This window comes from Prionailurus bengalensis, chromosome C2 (genome assembly GCF_016509475.1).
Source record: "Prionailurus bengalensis isolate Pbe53 chromosome C2, Fcat_Pben_1.1_paternal_pri, whole genome shotgun sequence".
Classification (NCBI taxonomy): Eukaryota; Metazoa; Chordata; class Mammalia; order Carnivora; family Felidae; genus Prionailurus; species Prionailurus bengalensis.
The window spans coordinates 30644183-30662276 of NC_057350.1; the positions used below are offsets into that span (position 1 = coordinate 30644183).

Sequence of the window (18094 nt, forward strand, 5' to 3'; positions counted from 1 at the left end):
TATTTTTTCAAATTTCCAGTGAACTCAGAAATAGAGAGACACAGCCAACTTTTAATATAGTAAGTGATGTTCTGGCACCTTTGACTATAAATCAGTGTTGCAAAGACATGGAAGCACGAGGAAGCACTGTCCAAGTAAATGCAGAGCCCTGGCATGCTGGTTCAGAGTTTTATGCTTCATCATAGGACTCACAGGGCACTTACAAAAGTGCAATTTGTAATTCAGCTGGCCAAAGAAATGGATTTCTACTGGCCAAGGGAATGAGAAGAATTTAGAGTATCCCACGAATGTTTGAGATTTACTTGGCTAACCTACTTCTTTATTTGTTTCTTTAAAGAAGTTATACCTAGCTCTCCGAAATCCTTACATATATTTTTCTGGATATGGAGTGACAAGGGAGAGGAATAGTATATACTTGGAACAGATAAACTATGAAGTTTTTGGAATAATGATAGTGTGATGCAAGTCTAGAGAGGGATGGAACTGAGAGGCAGATATAAAATGAGAGAAAGAAGGAAGAACGGAAAAATCCATAGGAATCTATGCCTGAATGGATGTGAAAGAAATGAAAGAGTTAATCCTTCTAAGTGGGATTTCTAGCATGAGGGACCTGAAGTAAATGGGCTTATGTCAGAAAGAGGAAGGGCATGGGGTGTAGACCAAGGAGAGAGAGGTGAGGGATCTGTTTTGAGATTTATGGAATTTGAGATTCTAATTGAACATTCATGTGGGCAACTGGACCAAGCCTAGAGCTTTCCTTACCTGGAGACTTGACCCTTCTTGTCATATAAACGATACCTGTCATGGTGAATGGGGATGGGTTCCCTGTGGTAAGCATGGAAGAGAACAAGGCCTACATCACACACCTTGAGAGGCATTAATCGAGTCAGGAATTATTAGACTCCAATTTAGACTTTTAGTTCAGTAGTTTACATATAACTCAAAGATATTTTTCCTCCCATTTATTCTGGAAGTTTGTAACACAACTAACCAATAACCATGTTCTGTAATTTTTTTTTGTTATTTCATTTTATTAAAAAAATTAATCTTTATTTATTTTTGAGACAGAGAGAGAGAGAGAGAGAGACACACAATGTGAACGGCGGGGGGCGGGGGGTGCAGGCAGAGAGAGAGGGAGACACAGAATCTGAAGCAGGCTCCAGGCTCCGAGATGTCAGCACAGAGCCCAATGCGGGGCTCGAACCCATGAACTGTGAGATCATGATCTGAGCCGAAGTCAGATGCTTAACTCACCGAGCCACCCAGGCTCCCCTGTAATTTTTTTAAATGTCAGTTGTAGTTTGTTAAAGAACAAAGCACTGTTATTACTGGCTCCTATGAAAGTCCTCTCCCTACATGAAATGTTAATCAAACAACATTATACTCTTTAAAAATTCACGACTTTTTGGGGCACCTGGGTGCTTCAATTGGTTGAGTGTCCGACTTTGGCTCAGGTTACGATCTCGCAGTTCATGAGTTTGAACCCCATATTGGGCTCACTGCTGTCAGTGCAGAGCCCTCTTAGCATCCTATGTGCCCCCTTTCTCTACCCCTCCCCCACTTGCCTTCTCTCAAAAATAATAAACATTTTAAAAATAATAAATTCACATACTTTTCATTTTCTTCCAGATTTTCAGTTTCTGCTTGTTTATAAAATCCAACTTGTCAGAATTTGATGTATTGAGTACTTGACGGTAAAAGCAGCTTCCTACATTTAAAAAATAACACCCCAATCTAAGCTCTTGTTATTCTTGTCTTTCATAATTGCTATAACTCTATACATTTTTATTCCCCTGCCTGTCAATGTTTTCTTTTCCTTTAGCATAATCCAAAATAATTCTATGTGTTCCACTCCTTTTGCTTTGTGAAAAGAAGGCATTTCATTTTGAGAGTGGCTAGATGGAGGTTAATTCCATATCCACATGGTAATAACCTGGGAAAACCAGGGGATGATCGGTTTCATTTGATCCTTCATCTGATAAGGCTTCAAAGTAAATGAACTGAATGGGAAATAACATTTTTCGTAAGTTTTCCAGAAACTGCAAATGTTTTTTGAGAGACCCAAGGAATTGAGTCTCTGATCTATTTCAGCGAAACATAATTCAACCAGAACATGATCATTTTGAAACGTTTATAACACTCTCATTTGCTGCTTTTCTCCATTCAGTCAAAAAACAAGTTCTTTTTTCTCTATGCACACCAAATCTTTTAACTGAAAACTACACTTGGTATTTCTGTTGCAGTAATGATGTTATCTGGTGGTCATTTTGCTCTGAAACAGAAGATATCCCTTGAAAGGAAATTTAAAGTTTTATTAAATCACTCACTTTTTAAAGGCATCAACAGATACTGTAAATAAAGAAAAATGAAGACAAAGTAGGCCCCTTGAATGAAAGGTATACTGATGATTAAGGTAACTCATATTCTTTATCTAATAGACTAAAGCAACTCTGATTTCCAGTCTAAATTTAACCAACCATTTGTATAGCCTTACAACAGATGTCATATCAAATTCATTATGATTTACTAAATAAAACTGGATAGAATGTTTTTCTTAAAGAGATTAACTGAAGTTTATATTGATTCTTTAATTCAATGCATAAAGTGACGCACAAAATGCTGGCTTGAAATTTTTCTACAATATTCTAAAGATTTAAACACATATTTAGTTCCAAGCTTAAGAGCTATTTGCAGCTGATTAAACATGGCCTCTTTTTCAACCTATTCTGGATCAAAATTTTGTCCAGCGTGTTTTTAGTGGAGTAAACACTTTAAAGGTGAATTTTAGTGTGTATCCTGCAAATAACTCTGCAGAAATGTGATGCTGTCGCTTCCATTCAGTTTGGTCAACTGTGAAAACCCATTCACTCTGAGTGTGACAGTGAAAGACAAAGCGATAAGTACAAGTTGTATTCAGCTACCTCTATAAACTGCCTTTACTCTCCAAGGTACAGGCTTCAGAAAAAGAATTCCAACCTGCCATTTCACAATACAAAAAACCCTGAATATAATATGGCCGTTCCCACCATTTGAGAGAAAATCTTTCTTTTCATCTTTGGGATCACTGTACTCATCATTGACTTGGGTCTTTTGTTGCAAGAGGTTTAGCCTTATTTTAAAGGCACACAATTTCATAAAATTGTAATATTTTGCTTTAAAAGGAAGAAAAGGAAGAAAATGAGTTTGTTTTAACCACCCCTTTAAACCCTGGCAAGTTAATTTCAGACAGTATTCTAATAATATTCCTGTAACAGGAATATTATTAAGGTTAATAATGAGTGAACCTAACTCATATTATTGTGCCTTCGAAAGATGTCTTTTGATATTCTTTTATTCTCTTTAAACTTATGATCAAAAGCAACCCTGAAATAGAAGCTTCCCATGTATTTATCACACACTGGTTTTAAGATTTTTATAAAGAAAAATAATTGATAATGGCATAATCTGTTTCAAGAAAATATTTAAAGGGGTACAAAGAATTATTAGGCACTAATATTTAATTAAATATCAATTACTATAATCCACAAATAATTTCTTTATCATGCCAAGGTAGTAATGTCTGGTACTAAAGTTTCAGGTATACAATTTGTCACAAATTACAAAAGTAGAAGCTTTCTTAAGCTGTTATAGAGGCTTTTTTAAGTCAAAATCTAGGTATCTAAATATAGCTCCATTAACAGAATGAAAAAAGGAATATATTTATTCATGAATTTAAATTACATATTGACTTAGCACCTAATATTTTCATCTTTAAAGTTTATTTATTTTGAGAGAGAGAGAGCGTGAGCAGAGGAGGGGCAGAGGGAGGGAGAGAGAGAGAATCTCCCACTGACGGTGCAGAGCCAGCATGGAGCTTGCACCCACAAACTGTGAGATCATGACCTGAGCTGAAATCAAGAGTCAGATGCTTAACCGACTGAGCCACCCAGGCACCCCTCATCTTTCAAACTGAATACAGTATATGACAAATGCAAGCCCAGAATTGTTGAAAACATGAAGCCTTCGGGGAAATGTAGGTAGGGTATATCATTCAGAATGACCTTTAATTGGTAGGTAGGAACAAGCAGTAGTAACAAATCATGGTACAGAGATGGGAAGAAGCTGTATTTTGAATGACATACTATTGCATTAAAAAAGACCATTTTGTGGATGGTAGCTCTTTGTTTTTATAGAGCCACAGATTCCTTTGAGTATAGTGAGAGAGTTCATCCTACTGAAAAATTTACACTTTATACTAACATTAATTAAGTAAGCCTTTACTGAGTGCTTACTTTGTGCTTTGCACATGGAAATAAATCATTCAGCCTTCTCAGCAATGTTATTAGATAGGTCCTGTTATTAGATAGGTTTTATAGATAAGGAAAACAACATGTGGGGAAGGTAAGAAACTAGCCTGCATTCACAATCTGATCCAGCACCTGGATAAGAGCAATTTTAAGTCAGAGTCCTCTTGTTAAGAGAGTCTCTATTAACTGCCAAAGATGTACCTTATAAAAAGGCACATGCACAGATGTTCACAAAAATTTGCATCCAATTTCTGACATCTCCTCTCTGCCATTCCACATGAGCCCATCTGTGGCTTAAGAACCCTATCAAAAAATGATAATAGAGCAATGCCGTGAGATTCATACGTTAGGCCAACTTCTTAAGTATAACTACAGCTGGCTTTTGAACAACATGGGTTTGAACTTGCACAGGTCCACTTATACGCATTTTTTGTTTTTGTTTTTTTTTTGTTTTGTAATGCTCTGGCTATAAAAAGCTTTGTTGTTTGCACCTGATCCACGTTTTGCTCGAGGGCTCCAGAGGGGTTAAAAAGCTTCCCCGTGCCTGCTGGGAGAGGCTCAGGCAGAGGCTCTGACACCAAGAGGGATATCAAAGGGGCTCCCCAAGAGCCACTGGGCTCTGGAGGCTCCCATGCATTCTTGAGACAGCCTTTGAAAGTGCTACTCCCCTAGCCCAGGGTCAGGGCCTGCCAGCCAGCCTGTGGAGGTTAGTCAGGTGGTTACCATCTTCTTGATGTTTTACTCCTTCAACCAGGAAGTGATTCTCCAGGAAGTCACAGAGGTGGAGGTTTGCGTGGCAGAACCCAGGATGTGCAGATACAAAAGGACTTAGTTCAGATTCTTCTTCAGGACCATGGTGGCTTCCACGGCACCCTGGGTTTTACCGATTTCTATTGGGACAGCTTTTGCACTTCCTAGGGGAGCGCACAGCTGCTGGGCTGATTTTGCGTTTTCAAGAGACACTTGACACCCTTGAGATTCCCTCGGCCAACCCCCAAATAAGTGGCACTTGTCCTCCTGAGCCACTTATGGTCAAAATAGAAACCCAGAGAAAGGTAAGTGTAGGAGGGCCACAGATACATGTTGACCTGAGGGTTGTTTGTGGCCCCTATTTCAGTGGACTAATTTTGATGAATATGGGAGCTCGTGGTTGGTCGGCAATAAGGAGCTAAGCTCAACTAACAAACCGACAAAAACAAAACCCCCAAAAACATTGTTGACTGGTCTGGGAGGCAGAGGATAGCTGAGAAGATGGTTCTGAAGGCTGTGGCTAGAAAAGAGGTTGGAGGGTAGTCGGAACTTGGAAGAAGGGCATCTCAGGGTCTTTCTATCCAAACACTGTTGAAGCAAAAGACAGATTCATCATAAATGAATTTCCCTTCAGATTTTCTTAATGATAGTTTGTTTACTTTATTTTACTTTATTATAAGAATATAATATAAAATATGTATAACATAGAAAATATATGTTAATCCACTGTTTATGCTATTGGTAAGGCTTCCAGTAAACAGGAGACTAGTAGTAATTAAGATTTTGGAAAGGCAAAAGTTATACATGGATTTGTGGATTTTTGACTACGGGGTCGACAGAGTTAGAGAGTCAGAGTCTACAGCCCCCTCCCCAAGTTGTTTAAGGGTCAACTGTAGACTGTCTATTGGAAGTGAACAAGGCTCAAATCATTGTGTGCGTTAGACATGAGACAGCTAATACGTGGCTCGTGGCAGTTGTAATTTTTTGGGTAATGCTTTAGCAATTATTCTCTTAAGAAATTTTCTGAATTGTACTAATAGTTTCAATTTTATTTTTAAAAAATCTTTAGTATACTATATGGTAAAAGAAGTTTGCAATATTGACTAGGTCACTGAATCTCAATTTAAGTTTATAATAAAATAGTTAGGTTAGAGGAAAATATATCACGAGTTCTACACAATTAGCAGAGAATAAATATTTAACAAAGTTTAGCATGCATGTAAAATATGAGTGCTGTTAGGAATGTTGTTTTCTGATGCTGACACTGGGGGCTTTGGAATCTATAGTTACAATGATTAACACTATTGCTACAGAATTTTCAAAATATATTGCTTAAGAAATAAAGTAGAAGGTTAAATGTTATCACTCCATTGGATCTTACATAAAACAAATGCCATATTTTTGAAATAAGTTCATAGTCTCCATCAAATATATGTTGATGTTTTTAGAAAATTAAACATCGTTAAACATTTTAATGAGTTTGGAAATTGTCCCATTGCATATCTCTTATAAAGTCTAATGAAATTTTGAAACCACATTGAAATATTTTAAATATGATGATAAGAAGATGAATTTCAAGGATATCTTCCTGGAATAGAGTTTGCTTTGTCATTGTAAGGCAAATCTACATAACCCATGAAAACCTCTGATTTGGTGGCAAATCACTCTTTAAAGAATGCCTTCAACCATGGTAAGGTGTAGCAAATTGATTTGAAATAGTATTGGATGAGTGTCCAGGTTAATACATTGGCTCCACACTGACTTGTTGGAAAATGAATTCATAAAGTAGGAAATTAATTTGTTATTTCTCCAGAGGAAATCACTCCTAAAAATTTACTGAAAACCTTTCAGGTTTGTGGTTTCAAAATGTCTCTGCAATGTTGTAGAGATATCCCCATGTGTCTACTCCTGGCTTCAGTTTCTTTTGGCGACTGGTCTAACTTTCCCAAACAGTCATGCCTTCCCCTGTATGTTGGGGCTGTGTTGCCTAGATCCACCTTCTCAGGTGAGGTCGGCAGCTCAATGCATTGGATTTAAGCAGCCAGAAAATGTGTAATAAAAAGCAATTAAAACTTACATAATGAAGCTACTAATAACGTAAGGAGGTGGAGGAAAGAAATATGGAAAATGTGTTCCAGTTTTAGTATCTTCAGCAATTTCTTTTAAGAGTACTTAAATAAAGCCCTGACATACACTTGTGAAATTCAGAGAAAAAGTTTTATGAAATCTGTCTCAGTTGCTTTCCCCTAAAATAGCAACCTGTTTACCCTGAATAAGGAAAGAAATGTTAAATATCTTGACTAAGGTTGTATTTTACATAATTGATAAAATATTTACTTTTAAGATAAGCATCCCTATCTTAGCAGTTGGTTTTTGGTTAAAATGATTTTTAGAACCATGTATTTATTGGCCATGGAAATAAATTTCATAGAAATATAAGAATAAATTACAAGGGTTACATGAGCTAGTTTTTATTTATTTTTTATTTATTTAAAAAAAATTTTTTTTTTCAACGTTTATTTATTTTTGGGATAGAGAGAGACAGAGCATGAATGGGGGAGGGGCAGAGAGAGAGGGAGACACAGAATCGGAAACAGGCTCCAGGCTCTGAGCCATCAGCCCAGAGCCTGAGCGGGGCTCGAACTCACGGACCGCGAGATCGTGACCTGGCTGAAGTCGGACGCTTAACCGACTGCGCCACCCAGGCGCCCCAATGAGCTAGTTTTTAAACAAAAGTTTTTAAAGCATTGTTAACTTTTGGAGCATTCCCTAAGAAAACATTTGATTTGGGGCGCCTGGGTGGCGCAGTCGGTTAAGCGTCCGACTTCAGCCAGGTCACGATCTCGCGGTCCGTGAGTTCAAGCCCCGCGTCGGGCTCTGGGCTGATGGCTCAGAGCCTGGAGCCTGTTTCCGATTCTGTGTCTCCCTCTCTCTCTGCCCCTCCCCCATTCATGTTCTGTCTCTCTCTGTCTCAAAAATAAACGTTGAAAAAAAAAATTAAAAAAAAAAAAGAAAACATTTGATTAGCCATTTCTTTTGATAGACCTATCAAGGCAAACTTTCTAATTTATATTTTATTAAAAGTATGAGCATTAATCTACCTCATGTATCTTTAAAAATTTGCTCTGTGCTAGTAAATCTAAGCCTGCTACCTGTCATCTTCTCTTGTCGTTATGTCCATTATGATGTGACAGCCATTGTCATGTTATGAAACAATGAATTTGTAGGAGTTTACTGTTCCATTTGCCTCAATTTTAGGATGACAAAATAGTGTTATAAGAAAGTTTAGGTAACTTGCTTAAGGTCATATACCTAATGCATACAATGACCCAGCGGGGGAGGGGGGGGGGCGGGGAATCAATTAAGCCAAAACAAAAATAAACTGAAATCTAGTGCTTGGTTGGGACTTTCCATTTTAAATTTCCAAAAAAATATGGCTAAGAAAGAGACATAATGGACAAAGAAAACTCATCCTAAAAACAGAGCTTGTATTCCTAGATATGGTAACTATAGTTCTTGTAGTCTCAGTTTTGGAGAAAAACTTCAGTTCTTTGGTTCTCTATTTCTTTTTTCTTCTCATCTGTAATGTGGGGATTTGAGATGAGAGGGTCTTTCGTGGCTTCATCTTCTTCCTGTTGGACCTAGAAAACTGGATAATGGGGATGCTGCTGGATGCCATTGTGCATAACTGAAACTTCCACAATCAAGGTTACCTGTTAAGTTTGACAAGAAACATCTTTTATACTTGTCACTTCCCATTCATATAATTTGCCCTTTAGTTTATGACATTGAAAAGCCATACAGAAATTTTATAGTAAATAAGTAGTTTTTGGAGTTCTCAATTTTAATTTAAACTCATTTTTAACATGGTACTGCTGTGCTTCCAGAAGGAATGAGAATCTTATAAATTTATTTAATTCATTGCCAAATCAGGTCATCTCCTGAGAGAGTTTTACTAAGGTTAAATGGATAAAACAGTTTTTGTGTTTCCTGAATATTGACTTGCTCACCACATCCTATCATATATAGGACTTACGTGGGGGGAAAATGATCTGTTTCCCCCCTCCCTCATAAAGGAAGTATACTAGAATTTATTCATCATGAAGAATTCAAGGATAGAAAAGTTACAAGGACAGACTTGATGGAGTGATCAATTCCATTTCATTACAAATTATGTTAGCTCACTAATCAGTGTGGATGGAGTTTATAGTGGCACTGAGATATGTTGCTTTCCATGGAGAAAATTTTGATAGGATTTATTTTGGCAAAATAGAAAGCAGTAACAACTCATTTTGAAATCTAGTATAAAGGGATCAACCTGGTCTAACTAAAATTTACCGTGCAGAAAAACATTAATGCAAGAATGACCTCAGAAAACATCAACTCTTAGCATTGTGATTAGGGTTTTAAGGAGGAAATAGTGGGGGGGGGGAATCTTTGTTTATAGAAGAGAAAAAAAAATAACGTGCTCACTACATGTCCTGGTAGTCTATGTGTAATTTCTTTTCATCATCCAAATTGGCTGATGAGTCATTTGGTATTCTGATTTGCACCTGGTAAAGTGAAGCATAAATATTTGCTGGTTAATAACCCATATCCCTTTTTCCTTCCACAATGACCTCCTCCTCAATGTGATGGGTCAGGAAGCCTTGATTTTTTTCATGTAGCACTATGCACCTCTCTGAGGGAGGGAAAACTTCAGGAAGTATCTCTGGTCACATTCAAAATTTGAGTAATCAGAGAGAACCTTGCTGGCTTAGTCTTACTAGGATTTTTTTTGAAAATATTCATAACTGTCTTAATGCTTTGTTAGAGGTCAAAATCAACCTTAGCTTGACAATAGCCAGACCTCCAGGATCCTGTAAGTCTTCTTTAACATATGAAATTCCTTTAGAGACTTCCTTTATCTCTACCTGCATACCCCCAACTTAAACATATATAATCAGTCACTCCTCACAATCAGAGTGCAGCTTTCTGCCCAAGTGTCCTATCCCTATGCTTTAATGAAGGTACTTTTTGCACACACAAAAGAAAACAACAACAGCAGAACACATGGTTATTATTAACTAGGAGATAGTACTGTGTCTGTTTTTAGGAAAAAACAACAACAGATGCTGCACAGAAATTTGGCTGGAGGGAGTGTATTTGCCAAGAATTTCTTCTGCCTTTTAAAAAAAAATCAGAATAGTTTGTGTTGTTTAACTTGACCAGATATGACTATACAGTGGAAAGTATAGCTTTCACTATGAGTGAAATATGAGTGAAAAGTAAAGCTTAGTTCAAGGAAATAACTATACTCTAAGTGAACAATGAGGAAGGAGCAGTTTACCTCCGAAATGAAAGCAACAAGTGTTCTTCTAGGTGCTTTATTCTCTTTTATTATACTGTGTAATTGAAGTCACTCTAAAAACAAAAGTTACTCTAGCACTCACTGAGTAATATATATTTAAATAAATATATATTAAATATATTTATAAATATATTTATGAGTTAGGATTTTATACTTCTACTCCAACTCTCTAACATTTGAAGAGCAAATAAACTACTCAGTTTGTTTTTTTATTAAATATTTTACCAACGATCATTTCAAAATCATTGTTTGAGAATCCCTGAGAAGCAGAAAAAATCCATTATGTAATTTTGGGTGCTTAGAACCTCATTCAAAGATGCTTCTGCATGCACCTGACTAATTTGTTGCCAGGTATAAGTCATGACTTTCCAGACCAGTTTAGACCAGGTCAGAGGGCATGACCTTCTCCTGGTCAGCACCAAAAATGAGTGTCTTAGACCTCTTCCATTTGTAACTTCTGATGCTTCTTGTTCACTGTGGGGACCAAGATTCTGCATTTTAAGGAGATATCCCAGGTAATGCTGATGCTGGTAGTCTGAGAATTACATTTTGAAAACCAAGGAAAATGTGATTAGAGGCATCTATCTGACTCATTTCAGTCAAACTTAGAGGAGGGTTTTGGAATTAGGGTAGTTATAATGTGCGTTCTTTACTTATTCTTACATCCAGTTTTTAAGAATCCTGAATATTTTGGATTAAAGGTCTTAAGTTCTAATTCTGTTTCTGTTAGCTCTTTAATTATGAACAAGTCACTTGGCTGTTTTATAGTTTACTTTCATGGTTAGCAACAATAAACATTTGGATGTTCATCTTTAAGTCCCTGTGACTATTTTCTGTTTTTGTTTTGTTTTGTTTTGTTTTTTAAATAAGAGATGAAGAAAGTTGAATGAAATGCTTTTAATTAAAACTTGACTGGGGTGCCTGGGTAGTTCTGTTGGTTAAACATCCGACTTCAGCTCAGGTCGTGATTTCAGTTCGTGGGTTCGAGCCCTGTGTTGGGCTCAGTGTTGATGCCTGGTTCAGATTCTGTGTCTCCTTTTTTCTGCCCTTCCCCTGCTCATGTTCTCTCTCTCTCTATCTCAAAAATAAATAAGCATTAAAAATTTAAAAAAAAAACACTTGACTATGTGATTGTCCTATTAATAATTGAAATAAAAAGGTGCCTAGACTTGCTGCAAGTAAAGTTAGAATTGCAGGTAAATCTGATATTTTGCTTAGCTGATCTGTTCGTATAAGAATCCCAAATAATTACATGAGCAATATTAACACTGCAGTCAAAGTTGTTTTTTTTTTCCCATCTGAAATCTGGAGAAAACAGTTTTATGATCCTGTATAAAAGAAATATAAGTGAAAAAATTAGTTATTAATGGAAAGTGACAAACAGGTACTCTAAAGCAGATTGGCAAACTTTTTCTGTAAAGTATCAGCAGATATTTCCAACATTTTAGGCCACATGAGGTCTCTTTCCTCTTCTACCCTCTTTTTAATTGTTCCTCCTTCTTAGTCTTCTAACAACACTAAAAATGTAAAAACGTTCTTAGGGGAGGGCCATGCAAAAACTGGTTACAACAATGCTTCTCAAACTTTGCCTGCAGAGGCATCCCTGAGGGGGTGCAGATTTTGATTGTGTAGGTCCTGGGTTGGGCTGGGAGTCCTGTATTTTCCAATTTGCCTTTGGATGTCAAAGTTCAACAGTTTTCAGGACACTTCATGTAAAGTACAGCCCCCTCTACTGTTCAGTATTGAATCCCCATTAAGTTTGGCTGACAACTCAGCTGTCTTTTTTTTTTTTTTTAAACGAAATAATTGGGTTATTTGGCCCAATAATGTAGCATACCTAGTAGTTTAGTGGTCCTTCCTAATTTTAAAGACCCAGACCTCTTTGCAAATTTGATGAAATCTTTGGTCCCCTCACAATTCTCCTTTTCTGCCCACACAAGAGTACCCATTTTTGTACAGTTTTAAAGAATTCACTACCTACCTAAAGCTTATCTATCTTAAGGTCACTGCTATATTGCATAATGTCTGAATTTAAGGGAGTTCAGAATTAATCCCCTCAGTTTTAATAACATCTTAAAATTTAGATATATTTCTGTAGATCTACATGTCTGTCTTTGTTTGTGTATCTATCAACCTATATGGTGAAACCTTTCAGCTTTATTTTATGCCCTGTTGGATATTGCTGACCTGATGATTATATTTCAAAACAAGAATTATAAATGAAGATAATAACCTAATTGTTGGCATGGGTGAACATGAATTCTTACCCCTTATGTTAAGCTTGTTCACAATGCCTTACCCATAACTTTTTAAAAATTGCTTTACTGAAATAATTTATATGCCACATAACTCACCTATCGAAAGTGTGCAATATGATAGCTTTTATTATTATCACGGAGTTGTGCAACCATCACCGTAATCAGTTTTAGAATATTTCATCACCTCCAAAAGATACCCTGATACCCCTTCACGTCCAACTCCTATTCCCCACCCTAGATAATGACAAACCTGCATCGTGTCTCTATTTTCCTCTTCTGGACATTTCATATAAATGGTGTCATGTAATATGTGGCCTTTTCTGATAAGCTTCTTTCACTTAGTATAATGATTTTAAGGTTCATCCATGTTGTAGTGTGTATAAGGACTTCATTCTTTCCTCACTGCTGAATAATATAGCATTATTGGATGTACAACATGTATTAGTCAGTTGATGGACATTTGGGTTCTCTCTTTTTTTTTTGGTTATTATGAATAATGCTGTTATGAACATTACATTAGACTCATGTACAAGTTTTTGTGTGGCTATAAGGTTTCCTTTCTCTTGAGTTATATCCCCAGAAGTCGAATTGTTCGGTCATAACGTTAATTCCAAAATTTTTGAGAAAATCTAGAATATTATCCGAAGTGGCTGCACCATTTTACATTCCCACCAGCAATGTATGAGGCTTTCAGATTTTCTACATCCCTGGCGATACTTGTTATTTTACTTTTTTTTTTCATTATTGCCATTCTTCTGGGTGGGAAGTATGTCTCACTGGAGAGTTTGATTTACGTTTCCCTAGTAGTTAATGATGTCAAGAATCTTTTCATGTGCTTATTGGCCATTTGTCTGGCTTTGTTTGCAAAATATCTATTTCAGATCCTTTGCTTATTTTAAAATTTGGTTATTTGCATTTTTTTGCATTTTTTTTATTATGCTATGAGTTCTTTATATTCTAGGTATAAGTCCCCTATCAGCTATATGATTTGCAGATATTTTCTTTCTGATTCTGTGGGTTGTCTTTTCATTCTTTTGATTCCCTCCCCCCCACCCCCCAAGCACAAATATTTAAATCCAATGAGTCCAATTTATCTGTTTGATTTGTTGCCTGTGCTTTTGGTGTCCAAGAAAGTTTTCCTTAACTCACGGTCATGAAAATTTGCTCTTATAATTTCTTCTAATAGTTTTACCTCTTCCATTTAGATTGTAGATGTCTTTTTGAAGTTTTTATAACAGTGGGAATACAATGACTAGAAGAATATCCAAGGGTGACAACACCAGATTAGGTTTACATATGCTATAGTGATTAATGTGTAAAATTCTCTGAGGGCTTATTGGACATGCTGGATTCTAGGTGTAAGTGGTAAGGGGGCTAGATATTTTGCCTTTTTTCCTTTCATAAGTTCATTATTTTCTATTTTATTTAATAAGTATTTGTGTATTTCAGGTTCTTTGCAGGCCTTATCTGGGCCAACTGCCAAATAAGGTGGGGAACTATTTGATAAAGTGAAGAGCACTCTAATAACATGGATGATTGACTTGCTTAGCTTTAATAACAGAACAACTTTGACATAGGGGGGCTGCAGATAAGTGCACGTGGCAAATTAGAGAACAAGAAAGGTATCTAAACAAGGTGATTGTAGCCTATATGCCTGTTACATGAAGAGTAAGATTAACTGTTGTTCCATTTTAGGATCAGATTGTATGGCTCTGAGACCAGATCTTTACATTTGGGAATATGTTACTGATTTGCCACTGTGATTAGACATTCATATTTAAATACTTTGAGATCTTTTCTGATTGTTTCTTTTAAAAATACATCTTACTTTTTATATTCTTGAAATTCCTCATTTGCTTTTGTGATCCAGTATTTTCAATATATATATAACCTTCTTTGTTATTGTGATGCACAAGGTGATTACCTGTCCATATTTATATGCTTTGGGTTTTTTTTAGTGCGTTTAAAAAAAAAATAAATTCTGACCTTTGTACTCTTTTGCTTTAGGTACCCAGCACTTGTAATGTTTAAGTTCCTTCTTGGATCTGATGAGATAACAAATTGTAATCAACAACCTTGGGAAGTTAATATTTCTCAGATTTATTTATTTTTGAAGCTGAAATGTGCTAATATTAGATGATTGGTTGGAAAATGTTAAAACTTGTATCTAGACTATCATTATGGCCTCAGACATGGTTATTTTTTTTAAGTTTATTTATTTATTTATTTATTTATTTATTTTTATTTTTTAAAAATTTTTTTTTTCAACGTTTATTTATTTTTGGGACAGAGAGAGACAGAGCATGAACGGGGGAGGGGCAGAGAGAGAGAGGGAGACACAGAATCGGAAACAGGCTCCAGGCTCTGAGCCATCAGCCCAGAGCCCGACGCGGGGCTCGAACTCCAGGACCGCGAGATCGTGACCTGGCTGAAGTCGGCCGCTTAACCGACTGCGCCACCCAGGCGCCCCGTTTATTTATTTATTTTGAGAGAGAGAGCACTAGCAGGGGAAAGGCACAGAGAGGGTGAGAATCCCAAGCAGGCTCCACAGTGTCAGCACAGAGCCTGATATGGAGCTCGCTCTCACGAACCATGAGATCATGACCTGGGCTGAAATCAAGAGTCTGACACTTAACTGACTGAGCCACCCAGGCACCCCAACTGACACGGTTATCTCTTTCACCATCTCTGTTAGATTTATGTGCAAGAGCTGGTAAGACCCTTTCACAAATAATGGCCAGTGACACCTTATAAACTAAAAATATATAAAACAACACATTATGAAAATTTTGATCTCAAAATACCAACAGGTTGTTTTCTTCCAATTTTTTCTACCACTTAATGGCTCCCCTTTCATTGTACTTACAAGGAAGTCATTGGTGCCTACAACTCTTCCTGACTCTATGGTGAGATAGCCGATTCTATCAAGGGTTATTTTATGGTATGCCTCTGTCTTCTTTTTTCTACCTTCAGCATCATTTCTCAAAGTCAAGTTCTTTTTATTGTTCTCCAGAATAGTTAAGTAACTTTCTCCTTTTGCCTCCATTGCTCTTTATCTTTTATACTGAGCACCAAAACTATCTAATACAGATAGTCATGTCACTGCCCCCTCAAAATCTGTTAGCCATATAGAATGAAGATCACAATCCTTAGCATGTTATTTAAAGCCCTTTTTTTCTGGGCTCCAAAACTACCCTTCACCCCCACCTGCCATATCAATTTCCTCCCTGAGTATGAAATATATTATTTATGCATATACTCTCATGTTCTCACATTGTTTCTTCAATTTGAATGTCTTTTCCCCTCTATTTACATAGTTTTATTCTTTACAGCTCAATTAAATGTCACCTTTTCGGGGGAGGCCTCATTATAATCCAGTTAAAGTTAACATTTCTTTTTCCACTCTCTTCCTGTAATGCATTTCTTGGACCTCCATGCAACATTTATTTTAATATAATGATTTATACTTGAATTCCTCAGTCATATATCCCTGAGTTCAAATCCTGCCTCATCAGCTTATTTCCTCTACATTTCTGGGAAATTGATGTCATTTCCTGAGATGCTTCCTTATCTGTTAAATTGAGTTAATATTTGTATATAATTTGTGGGTTATCTTTTTATGTTAAATCTGATGACACAATGCCAGTATGATACACTGCATTGTATATTCTAGATAGTTGCCCACTTGGCTTTGTCCCCCAGTAGATAGTAATCACTTCAAGGATAGGAGATTAATCTTACTCTTCTTAGCGCCCAACAGAAAATCTCATATTCTCTTTTACTTTTGCTTGTCACAATTCATGGAAAATTTAAACCTAACTCATCAGAATTAACATATTAATGCAATGGTATATTATCACATTCTGCAAAGGACTGGCAACGACTTAGGAGCTGCATCAAGAACCAAAGAATGAAGCATGAATAAAATAGTAATAAGGGCATTTTGAATAATTGGGGATTTCAATGTGAACCTAAGCCAAACAAGAGCTATAGATAAGGAAATGTTAAAGCTTGTCTTCATTCTGTCCTGTTTGTAGGATCTCGTCTTCGCCAGGAGGACTTCCCGCCACGGATTGTGGAGCACCCTTCAGATGTCATTGTCTCTAAGGGAGAGCCCACCACTTTGAACTGTAAGGCAGAGGGCCGGCCAACGCCCACCATTGAGTGGTACAAGGATGGTGAGCGGGTGGAGACTGACAAGGATGATCCCCGGTCTCACAGGATGCTTCTGCCCAGCGGATCCTTATTCTTCTTGCGCATTGTACATGGGCGCAGAAGCAAACCTGATGAAGGAAGCTACGTTTGTGTTGCAAGGAACTATCTCGGTGAAGCAGTGAGTCGAAATGCATCTCTGGAAGTGGCATGTAAGTAAACACAATGAATCTTATAAATGGCGTGCACTTTAACTTTGATTTATTTTTAGTAAGCTTTGATTTGTCTCTGTGGCTACTTAATACCTAAAGAAGAAAAGTCAAAACACTGTGCATAATTTTACTTTGCCTTCTCCAAAGAAAGCTGGTCAAAATAATGTCAAGCTATGGTATTACAGTAAATTTATTTATATTGAATCAAAGTGGAAATTATGCTTTTACATTAAAGCAAAGTGGCAATGATGCTGATATTTAAAATTGGAATTATTAATGAAAGATATAATCAAGTATTAAAGTCAGCCATTTATTTATTAAAAAAACCTTTTTTTAATGTTTTCATTTATTTTTGAGACAGAGAGAGACAGAACATGAGCAGGGGAGGGGCAGAGAGAGAGGGAAACACAGAATCTGAACCAGGATCCAGGCTCTGAGCTGTCAGCACAGAGCCTGATGTGGGGCTCGAACTCACAGACTGTGAGATCATGACCTGAACTGAAGTCGGATGCTTAACCGACTGAGCCACCCAGGCGCCCCGTAAAGTCAGCTATTTTGAAATGCAAAATTTATGTCTAACGTGGCCTCAAATATAGGGCATAAATTCAGTATTTTATACCTGTTTGTGTTACTTATCTATATATAGCATATTATGTTATATTATATTATATTATATTATATTATATTATATTATAATGTTAGTATTGCTAAAATAACTTTTAACAAACGACCTTAAAAAGAATATACTCCCTAGATTATATTAACTCTTTTATTACTTCCAGTCTGAACTCAGGAATCACTACCCTAGGTGTGTAGGGGAGAATACAGGAACAATGACAGCAACTCTATTTGTTTATTTTTTCTACCAACAAAACTCATCAGGGAAGAAACCTGGGTTTTATAAGGACAAAATGTTTATACATGGAAGGGTCTTGTTCAGTCTTGGGAGTCAGCAATAGTTAAAGGCTTGACCTCTGGCACTTAAAAAAATATATATATATATATTCAGCAGATAGCCCGAATAGCACTAGTAAGTCAAGAGGTCAATGCTTTGCATCTATGTGAACATTGCCTTCATAAGTTCAT

General features: G+C 36.7%; 1 protein-coding gene across 19 annotated transcripts in view; it reads left to right on the forward strand.

Moving 5' to 3' along the window:
• The window catches only part of ROBO2 (roundabout guidance receptor 2), a 1723333-nt gene that overhangs the window by 1162142 nt on the left and 543097 nt on the right, over positions 1 to 18094 (forward strand). For all 19 annotated transcript variants that reach the window (XM_043593855.1, XM_043593853.1, XM_043593859.1 and 16 more), the window contains one exon: positions 16682 to 17008. In XM_043593855.1, coding sequence (XP_043449790.1) covers positions 16682 to 17008 — 327 coding nt within the window. The remainder of the gene's footprint in view (positions 1 to 16681; positions 17009 to 18094) is intronic.